This window comes from Acanthopagrus latus, chromosome 19, assembly GCF_904848185.1.
Source record: "Acanthopagrus latus isolate v.2019 chromosome 19, fAcaLat1.1, whole genome shotgun sequence".
In the NCBI taxonomy this organism is placed as follows: Eukaryota; Metazoa; Chordata; class Actinopteri; order Spariformes; family Sparidae; genus Acanthopagrus; species Acanthopagrus latus.
Genome location: NC_051057.1, coordinates 468,867 through 480,654, shown reverse-complemented (window position 1 = coordinate 480,654; position 11,788 = coordinate 468,867). Strand labels below are relative to the sequence as shown.

Here is an 11,788-nt window from a genome sequence, read left to right as displayed (position 1 = left end):
ATTATTTACAACATTATGTTTATTTTGTTTGTATATCTTTAATCAAATGTTGATCTTTTGTCTTTGCTATAAGTTGATGTGCCAGTGAAGTGCAAGTCCTCCCCATCATCCCCAATGAAAACAGCCTACAGGATGGATCGCTCTGCTTTATCCTGTGATCACAGAGTAAGTGCCAGCTCAAGCATTTTTAAAAATCCTCTTCTACAGAAACAATCATCAATTAAAAAAAATGCTGCATATATCTTTTAATATACTTGATGTAAAATATGACCATCACATGTATTTATCATTGGAATTTCTATGTATCTATTCGATTTTAAGTATTGTGGCAAAATGCACCAATATTACCATGCAAATCTTTGCTTGTCCAACCTTCAGCCTAATAACTGGACAAAGAAGGTGAAAGTGAAAAAAGAGAAGGTGGATGAGGGGGTGGAGGAAGAGCTTTGAAAGCATTTAAACAATCATCTGTCTTTCTCAGTTTCCAGAGGTCTACACTGGAGGAAGACGCAAGAGTGCCATGGCTCTGCGCTGGGAGGCGGGCGAGTTCACAAAAAATGAATGAAGAGGAACTAGTCAGTGGTTTGCCATATATGGGCATCAATTGTCAGTGTTATACTCGTTCAAGTTAGATGCAGTGTTGCAATTGTTCGTTTCATGATGTGAAATAACCTAAATTCTCTGCTTCTGTGATGCTTTTGTCAAAACCAGCAAGGCGATGAGAATGTTTGTTGCAACACTAATTTGTACAAAATCCATAAATAACTAATACACACTACTGTGTGTTTTAGTTCTTTATGGATTCTGCATACTGTACCATAAAGATCAATAACACTTGATTCTAACTAGATGGCATTATTTCCAAACACCAAATTTGAAATGCCCTTTCACTTCTGAAACAAAGCTAATAGCTGGAATACTGCTGGTTTTAGCTCTCATAAGGCTACAACTTCTACTACTTGTTGGAGTAGTAATGTTTATTTCAAGATTGATAAAGACAGTGCTGATGCTCACTTTCTATTTAAACCAACATATGAATGAACAGTACCAATATTTTGAACTATAGCAAGTAGTGGTGGTATAAATGGACAAACCATTTCTGATTGTTGCAGGTATCTTAAAAAAACGCACTTTACAGAAGCAAACCCAGGTTTATGTGTCATGCAATAATTTACTTTAACTGCATGCCTCATTCTTGATAATCCCTTGCCTACTGAAGAACTATTTCAAAAGGTCTAAACTAGAAGCACAGAAGCTCAAAAAACTGCAAGTGGATATAATGAATAACAAATTTTAAAAGCATTATTCTCTGATTACTGTTTTGGCCTTATCTATAAGAACAGAAGTAAAAGGTAACACTGTATCTTAATACACTACTCATATGCTGTATGTAGATATGAGTCGAATGTGCATTGAGGATTCTGACTTGTCAGGTTAGAGTTACGGTAAGGTTGGGTTGAGAATAAAGATGTATCAATTTTTTTAATTTTCTTATGTATGTATGTATGTATGTATGTATGTATGTATTTATTTATTTATTTATTTATTTATTGTGGATCACTTAGGGGCAGCAGAAACAAGCCATGAAGTGGAACTTCACCAAAACAAAGTTGCCAGCCATATAAAACCAAACCATGAGCTTATAGATCTTAAAATGTCGCATACAGCTGATGGAAACTGCCAGGATAAAGTGTAGGCAGTTAACATTTATGAAAGCCACAGATGTGTTCAAATTTGTGCATGTCATAGGCTATGACACATAATGACACATCTACAGTATGCTCTTATTACAAGTTTATTACTTGACTTTCATCACTTTCAATGTTGAACGTGATAGCAGAGGAGTTAAGAGCGACAAGCCTACCAAGCCAGTGACCATAGTACGTGCCTGCGTTTCAACATTTGTAAGTATGAAACTACTTGATATTTGTAAGGAGACCATGTTGTTGAGTGACAAAACCAGTTGTTTTCAACGAAACCTTGTGACGTCTCCAGTTGTGTTTGTGATGTTTTTGTAACCCTAGAAAATGTCTTCAAACCAACATATAGTAATGTAACGTTGCAACATAAAGAAATATAAAGTTTAAACTTCTCCGTGGTTTTGCAGAAATGTGCTTTGAGAACATTTGTTCTGGCAGAAGGGTGAATTGATCACTCTGACTTGACACCTTTCATATTACTCGTAGTCATTTGATCAATAGAAATTATTAAAATAATGAATTTTGCAGGGGACCCACAAATTGATGGGGAAACAAATTTTGACAATACCAACAAAAAAATAGTAGCAACAGTGAACATCAGAAATATCATTTTGCTATGGCTCAGCAAGGATCACTGATTGGAGGAAGCTAAATATTTGCTTCAGCTAAACATTACAATGCATTTGTACACACAGGGACTAGGTTGTTTTGCATCTCATCCTTCGCAGTGTAGCAAGAAGGTTCGTCAGATTGGAAGAGAGAGTGACCAACAATCTTTCAACACACATATGACATGTGGATAGACTTGCAAAACAGCTAATAATGTACTGACAGTAAACTGAAAGTATTTGTGAGACATTTTTTTGCTGAGATGGCTGACTGTCAGAAACATGTATTGTTGACTCCACTCTTTGCTACACTTTTCTTGAAATAATTACTCTAAATCAGATTGTAAAACATATTTTGATGCTATTGTATGTCTTGATAAAGCAAATGGTACATTGCTCAGTGTATATTAATTGTATTTTCATACTATGCTTTCATGCTGCAAATGATATTTCAGGGTGAGCTGGATGGGGATAAAACAGCACAATATACAAAATATATCATGTCAATACATTTTAGTTGGAAAATATAGTTCACTCAGATGACTCACATAGTGGATGTCAAGATTTTACTGAGAATAAAATATAAATATTTTTTTCCATGGTGGTGAAGCTGTCAGCACTCTCACCTAACAGCAAGTACAGTTGCAGACTGGAACCTGCCAGCTGGCATGGATGTCTGAAATCTCATATCAGTGTTTTGGAAATTCCAAATATTAAAATAATGTAAAGTTTTTTAGTCTTCATACGATACAATAAATTAATGTTCTCTTCAAGTGAAGCTACATTGTCCAAACATTAACATCCCTTTGATGTTCAATCAAATTCTGATTTCTGTCCCCAACATTTAGCAATTCATTCAATTTTTAGGTAACATGGACAGGTAGGCTAGAATTTATCTTAAAGCTTCTTTTCTTTGTTGTTCCCTTTATTGGGAATTTTCTGACCACATAAAAAAAAACTTTCTCTTGAATTTTAACCTTGGTACCAGATTTTATTAAAGAAATGGTTATCGTTGTCTACAAAGCCTTGACATTTCCAGCTTCTCTGAAAATCATCCTCTAAGAGCTTGGTACTTTCTTGATCTTAGATTCAACTGACTTTAAACAACATTGTTTTACATCTCATGTTTGTATGCTTCAATGTTAAAGTATAGCTTACAAATCTCAAGGATTGCTTGCTTATGTTTAAACATCTGTGAAAAGCCCCTGTCTGCCATGATGTTTTGGTGCTTATTTGGCTCATTATGACTAAATATGATATATGGGGCTTTTCCTTTTGTGTTCTTCATGCAAGTACTGAAGAGATTGGTGTGTGCAACAATAAAAGATGTATACGAAGAATGTCTGCTAGCTTTATTTGTTTGGATACATGCACTTGCTCTGAAAGTGATAGGTGTGCAACGATTACATTTAAGCCAGAGCTTGGAACCAGAGGACAATTGCTGTATCAGCAATGGCTCATCTACTGGGGAATATAAATGTGCATATTTAGGTCTCTTGCTGGTGCTAGATAAAAGATCAGAAAATCTGAAATAAAAGTAAAAAAAAAAATGTAATATAAAACATCACATTACTTTTGGCTCCTCTGGGACCATGAACATCCATAGTTAAATCTAAGATTAGATTTGAGATAATTTATCATGGACCAATGTGTTATGTAGATTAAAGCTCATTGGGCTACATTTTTTGGACATTCAACTGACCTGTTGTAGGATGCTTTGTGATGTGAACAATTTGGCTAATACTGTAAATCTTCACCTATTTTTCTCTAATGAACAACATTACTCCTTATCATGTTGGACTTCATTTTAATGTGCTGTACAAAGTGACATTGGTCCTTCTCAGACCTAGTATCAACATCCATCCTGAGTGATCTGATCACAGTTGGACAGCTCACTCATCCAATCACATTAGTAGGTGGTCTAGGCCGCATCCTCTGTGAAACAATAAGACTCTTTAGTATAGTCATTTCCAACACTTTTCCAAAATATAACTGATGCTTTAGCACCTTTAGTCTTGTACATGACCAGGAAAAGATGATCATCCCCAGCAGCAGTTTAACAGTCAGAGGACCTGTTTGTCAATCAAAGAATTTTGTTTGTGTTCCACCACAACACTGCATATGCTGCAAACAGTTTATCGTCACTTTTGTACATAACATCAGGAGGCTTCCTGGCATGAACACACACTTTTGTGTGGTACATGTCTGAATCTTCTTAACCAGAAACAAGGAAGTGAGTTCAGTAACATACATCTAATGTTCAAGGTTAATAATATAACTAAGAGAACAAAATTTTCAGTTTTACTCAAATTAGGGTGAAAGTCTCTGGAGCAAGGCTAAATTTTAGACTACAAATGTCTAATTTAACAATAATCAACCACAGGTGAGTCTAATTATTCATTACACAGGTGTCCAGCAGACAGTTGACTATAAAAGGGTGTAGAAAACCCCTTCCCAGTTCATGTCAGTAGCAATGGCCCATGGAAGAGAAATGTCTCAAGACCTGAGAAAGAAAATAATTTCTTTACATTGCAAAGGTGAAGGCTACAAGAAGATCAGCAAAGCTTTACTTAGCAGCCAGAATACTGTTGCAAAAGTAGTACAAAAACTTTAAAAAGATGGAATTGCAACCATCTCACAAAGATGTCCAGGTCGTCCATGGAAGTTAACACCTTGACAGGAACGTCTTCTGATGAGAAGGGTCGAAGAAAATCGGCATGCAAGTTCACTGCAGTTATCCAAGGGAGTAGAAAGCCAAACTGGGGTGACTATTTCCCATGACACAATACGGCATACACTGCAGAGGACTGGCATGCATGGGTGCCGTCCCAGACGGAAGCCTCTCCTAAAGCCCAGGCACAAAAAAGCCCACCTAGATTTTGCCAGGGCCCATCCTGACAAAGATGAAGACTACTGGGACCTGGGAACCTGTATGGCATCACAACGGTGAGGAATACAAAGAAAAATGCATGGTGCCCAGAGTGAAACATGGTGGTGGCAGTGTCCTTATGTGGGGTTGCATGAGTGCTGCTGGTGTTGGGGAGCTGCGTTTCATTGATGGTATCACGAATTCACAGATGTATTGCCCTATACTGAAAGAAAAGATCCTACCATCACTCCGTGTCCTTGGATGTCATGCACTTTTCCAACATGACAATGATCCTAAACACACATCTAAGGTCAGTGTTGGATTCCTGAAGAAGAACAGGGTGAACGTGATTCAGCAGCCAAGTATGTCTCCTGATCTGCACCCAGTTGAACACCTATGGGGAATTCTGAAGAGACAAGTTTAGCATCACTCTCCATCCACCATCCAGTCTCTAAAACAGATAATTCTTAAGGAATAGAAAAAGATTGATGTAGCAAAATATTTCCAACTTGTTCATTCCATGCCTAGAAGACTTGGTGCTGTCATTAAAAATCATGGAGGCCATACAAAGCACTAGATTTAGTAGTTTTTGTTGTGGGGTGTTCTCATTTTTGCATCGCCCTTATTTGAGTAAAACTGAAAAATGTGTAATCTAAGTTAGGTTATTGACCATACTTTCATGTTATAAGTTTAACAGATGTTATATTAAACTTATACATATTCAGCATTTTGGAAATAGTTTTTGTGTTCATTGAGATATTGTTTAAAATGGTACTTTTCAAAGGGGGTGTACTCATTTACGCTGAGCACTGTATTGTAATTTAGATGCTGGTGTACACAGTCTGGCCTTAGTTCTTGGTTAGAAATCTGCAGCTACTTCAGAGAGTTCCTTTATCCTTCTTTATTGATGCTACATGGACAATGTACAGGATGTGTTGAGTTGTGGTTTTCCTTGAAATGTACAAACAAATATATTAATATGATATACAGGTAAAGATGAAGTAAGATGACTGTAAATTAAACAGACACATATCCAAAGAATGCAGTGATATATCAAGTGAGGTTAAATGTTGCATCCACCAGTTCTGACCATGATTTCACCTGAGTTACATCTGGGACTCAGAAGATGTTGTCATGGGTTTCTTCAGCTGGTGTAGGTGTGGAACTGGAACAGCAGGATTAGTTGGCCACTCCGCTGGAGGCTGGTGGAGGAAAGCCAGACCACATGTCCAGTGGTTGGGCTTCACTAGATCTGCCAAAGATTTCCCACAGGTGATATTGTCAGCAGGGTTCTCTTCTGAGGGAACATATCTCCAGTTGTCTGCTCCAACTAGCTCTTGAATCTCTGCAATCCGTGTCCCTACAAACACCTTGTACTGCTGAGATTTGGACTGGATCCAGTGCAGAACAGTCATGGAATCTGTGCGAATGGCTCTAATTTGCATATGAATAGCAGCAAAACCACGCCTTGCCATCTCCATGGGCTGGCTTGATTATCCTCACTCAGTATTGGATAAAACCACTACAAGCAAATATCACAAGCAAAATCACCCTTGATTGGTCACCCTGGGTCATTATGAATTATGTAAGAAGTAAGAAAAAAAATAGTGTGTGTGTGTGTGTATGTATGTATGTATGTATGTGTGTATATATATATATATATATATATATATATATATATATATATATATATATATATATATATATATATATATATACACATACATACATACATACACACACACACACACACACACACACACACACACACATACATACTTACTTCTATATATATATATATATATATATATATATATATATATATATATATATAGAGAGAGAGAGAGAGAGAGAGAGAGAGAGAGAGAGAGAGAGAGAGAGAGATAGAGAGAGAGAGATACTGTATATATATAGAGAGAGAGAGATAGACATATATATATAGAGATAGATATAGATATAGATATATATAGATATATATAGAGAGAGAGAGAGATAGAAAGATAGATAGATAGATAGATAGATAGATAGATAGATAGATAGATAGATAGATAGATAGATAGATTGAGCTTTATTAGCACAAACACACAGCATGTACAAAGCATAATCTGCCCACACAACAAATGGGAAACTCATGAGAAGCCCAAAATCCTACAGCACCACGCAGTGTCTGTTTTTGCAGACGTCTGTGGTGCGCTGCCCTGTATTTCATAATTGTCTCTCATGTGTCTGCAGCGTGGCTCAGAGCTCGAAAGGACAGAGGTCGCACAATCCATTCAAAGCTCCGGCAGGCCTCCTCGACAATGGCCGTGGTGCTAGCCTAGCAAATTTTAACTTCTTAACAACTGGGGTTATATCTTTAACTTGTTCCCGGGAGAGAGAGAGAAAAAAAGAAATGAAGAAATGATTGTTTTACATAACACTGGCCATTGCTAATGACATACACAGTAATTAATCCAGCATACTTTCATCAAATAAATCAATTCAAGCTAAAATTAAAGGGTCTATAATTAGGCTATACTGAGCCTCATCTATTTAGCTTTTCTTAAAATTAAGTTAACGCCTTTTAGAATAAGGTCACCTGGGGTAAAACTCCCCCTGCTACCCTGATTTGCTCACAGCATTTTCATTTACATGTTAAATCCCACTTTTCATGCAGTGAGAGTCAGTTCAGTGTGCAGGATCTTGGCTAATTGTGCACCTGACAGGGCCGCACACAGCTCCAGGTGAGGTATTGACAGTTGTTTCTTCGGTGCTACATGAGACCTTGCCATCACAAATGCCACCTGTACCTTTCCTTCACTGTCTTCAATCCTCATGTATGTTACAGCACCGTAGGCTTTCTCTGAGGCATCACAGAAGATGTGTAGTTCAACAGGAGCATCAGTAGGAACATTAGTGGTGTAGCAACCTGGCAGTGTGATGTGTTGAAGCTGGGGGAGCTCACTCTCCCACACTTGCCATATGGGGAGGAGACTGTCCACAATGGGCTCATCCCATCCTCTCTCCTTTCTCCACAGGGCTTGAACCAGGATCTTGGCATTCATGGTATATGGTAATATGTAGCCCAGAGGGTTGTACTGACTGGCTAAAAACTGATATACATATCTCATGGTCGGTTCAGTCACTGGGATGATTCGGTGTTTGTAGCCAAGAGTGTCAGGTCTGCAGGAGACCGAGTGTTGAGTCCTGTGGCTTGGTCTTATTTACAGTCAGCCGTAACTCACATCCTGCTGATTTGGCTTCGGGAGGTAGATGGGTGATGACCACAGGCATGATGCTGGACCACTGTCTCATATCAAAGCCTCCACTGGCTAGAAGAGCTCTCATCTTGTCAATGAGTTGTCTGGCTTGATCCTGAGACTACAGAGACTGGAGACAACATAACATGCTTGCAGCACAGATTAGACCACATCTTCATTGCTCTCACTGTGTTCTTGCACATGACGTTGCAAAGCATAGGTTGCACAGCATGGGCTGCAGGTAGTCCCAAATGGCAAAACACTCATAAACGCCTGGGCAGCACTCTCTCTCAGCATCACGCCACAGGAAGCGGAGAAGTGGTCGGTCTTCAGGGAGGAGGCATACCTGATGGAACATGCCGTGGATATCTCCACTGATGGCTACAGCATGTTCACTGAACCTCAGTAGCACACCAAGCAGTGGTGAACTCAAGGTGGGCCCAGGAAGCAGGTTATTATTAAGGCAGGCTTGTTGATAGTTGAATGAGCAGTTGAAGACAACTCTGGCTTTACCATTATGATAAACAAGATGGTGAGGGAGGAACCATGATTCCTTCCTTTGACATCTCATCAGCGTTGATCTTAACAGCATTTCAGCTTTCTCTAATTTGTGAATCTCCTCATTGTACACTGCAAATTATTCAGGGTTGGTAGCCAGGCGGCACTCAGTAGCTCTGAGGAGAGCCATTACGGCTGTGGGTGGAGTGTGGGTGCGTCTGGTTTACGCAACAATGGGGTAGCACAGCAGGACACACCTTCAACTGTGATTCTAATGGTCTTCTGCTCCAGTTGTTCCGTAGCTGCTTTATCCTCACCAGAGCAGGTCACCTCCTTACTGTTTCTGAATGGCAATGTGTCTAGCTTCCAGAGTCTTTCAACATTTTGATGTAGCTCTTCCAAAGGGGAGAGGAATGAAGAATGAAGACAGCTGGGACAGGGATACCAGGTGATCAGGTGCGGGTTGTCAGAACCGATGAGTAGCATAGGCTTGACTCTATTGTAGGAGTGCAATGGAATGTCTCTGTCTGTCTATGTTGGTAGCTTTGTTTCAGGTTTTCAGCTGCACATGATTGTTCAGCTAGATTCAGTTCTGCTGCTGTGAAGGCATGTTGAATGTTATGTTTCATCCCTTTCTTCATCTGGATTAGCACGTTGAGTGAGATTGTAGCTCCCTTTAATTGCACCTTGTCCTGTGAATTGTCCTCAGGGACAAGATTTCAAGTTGTTGCACGGCAGCTGGTAGTACGATTATTCTTTCAGATCCGTCATCCAGAACACCATAAGTATTGAGTGCTTTCTTCCCATTGTGCAGACGTACTGGGACAACCTTCAGCATCACTCTACCTGAATGGCCATTTTGGTCTATGTAAATCATGCTGTGGGATGTACTCACAGTCAATGTTGAGGTAGTGCACTTGGTTATTACAGTAAGGGCAATAGGGCTTAAACTTGTCACACTTCTTGATGCAGGAGGTGGATTAGGTTGCTGAGCCCCATGGTGGTTACACAGTAGAATAGTTGCAGAGTTCACTCTTGGCTGCTTTGCTGATCTGCGCTCCCGGCTGTCAGCATGTGTGGGTTCTGGTGGACATGCACCTGCAGTGTCTGGACTTTCCTCTCAAGCCATTCTGCCAGATCAGGAAGAGCATATGTCCAGTCACTGCCACTCTGGAAAATTCCCCTATTGAAGCAGTATTCAGCAAAGGCATCTCTGAAGTTAGCAGGAAGCTTAGTGAGTAGTGTGTCGACATGAGAACCACACAGCAGCTCTGGAGATGAGGGACCTTGTGTTGTGCTTAACTAGTGTTCCAATTGATGCTGAAAAATCTTCAATAGCTTGATAGTCTCTGGCCTTCACTTGTGGAGCATTCAGGATGGCATTTAGCTCTCCCTGCACAAGCTGTCTGGGCTGACCATATCTTTGCATGAAGGCTTGCATACCAGTAGTGTATGGCGTTGCACTGTTGATGAACCGCTTGGCTATATGAAGTGCAGCAGGGAATCTGAGGTGGTCGAGAAGGACTTGGTACTTGTAGTCTTCACTTGCCTGTGAGGCCCTAGAACGCTGTCCAGGCCCTTTTTAAGCAGCAGGAAGTTACTTTGCCACCCTGGTGTAAAAACAGTCACTTTGGGTTTGGGATAGGGCTGAACGATATGGACAAAATTTCACATCTCGATATTCACGCTAGATATCTTGATATCGATACGATACAATATGACTACGGGTTCGGTGAAAACCAAGCATTTTTCAGAAAAATAAAGAGATTATTCCATCCATCCATCCATTTTCATCCGCTTATCCGACCGGGTCACGAGGGCAGCTGCCTGAGCATTGACACCCAGACTTCCCTCTCCCCAGACACTTCCTCCAGCTCTTCCGGGAGGATCCCAAGGCATTCCCAGGCCAGCTGGCTGACATAGTCACTCCAGCGTGTCCTGGGTCTTCCTTGGGGCCTCCTCCCGGCGGGACATGCCAGGAACACTTCCTGAGGGAGGTGTCCCAGGGACATCCGAAACAGATACCCGAGCCACCTCAGCTGGCTCCTCTTGATGTGGAGGAGCAGCGGCTCTACTCCGAGCTCCTCCCGGGTGACAGAGCTCTATCTCTAAGGGAGCACCCCACCACCCTGCGGAGGAAACTCATTTCAGCCGCTTGTATCCGGGATCTCATTCTTTCAGTCATGACCCAAAGTTCATGACCATAGCTGAGGGTAGGAACGTAGATTGACCGGTAAATCGAGAGCTTCACCTTTCGACTCAGCTCTCTCTTCACCACGACAGACCAATACAACGACCGCATTACTGTGGCTGGCGCACCGATCCGCCTGTCGATCTCACGCTCCATCCTTCCCTCACTCGTGAACAAGACCCCAAGATACTTAAACTCCTCCACCTGAGGCAGTAGCTCTCCCCCAACCGGGAGGGGAGATTAAAGAGATTATTTTAAGCCATATACAAATGGTTGATAGAGAAATCATTACCAAATTATCACAAACTCACTACAGAGACAAACATATTTGAAGTAACAACAGTAAAAGGAGGGAGAAGATCAAACAGACTATGTGCATTTTTACAAGATGAACAATGACATCCTAATCTGGAGAGAAAGAGTGAAAGTGAAGATCGAGACTCGGCAGCTTCAGGTTATCGGTAAAGTACCAATGGAATCTACAAAGAAGTCAGAGATATAATGGATCAACAGAGTAAACGGCAGCCATCCGCGCTCAAATCCACAGAGCGAGCGGCCGCGGTGTCCGCTCCTGCTGCCCCAGTCAGCCCCCGACACACCAGCCTGCCGCCTGCACAGCCGCTCGGGAGGGGAGAGACCCCGGTGCTGCTGCAGAGGAGCCGTGGACTGCGATGACTCTGAGC

At 40.9% G+C, this 11,788-nt stretch overlaps 1 protein-coding gene across 5 annotated transcripts in view; it reads left to right on the top strand.

The window, feature by feature from the left end:
• The window catches only part of palmdb (palmdelphin b), a 93,004-nt gene extending 89,354 nt beyond the window's left edge, over nt 1-3,650 (top strand). For all 5 annotated transcript variants that reach the window (XM_037079423.1, XM_037079424.1, XM_037079425.1 and 2 more), the window contains 2 exons: nt 74-165; nt 482-3,650. In XM_037079423.1, the coding sequence (XP_036935318.1) occupies nt 74-165; nt 482-565 (176 nt within the window). In that variant the 3' untranslated portion in view covers nt 566-3,650. The remainder of the gene's footprint in view (nt 1-73; nt 166-481) is intronic.
• Nucleotides 3,651-11,788: the final 8,138 nt, after the last annotated feature.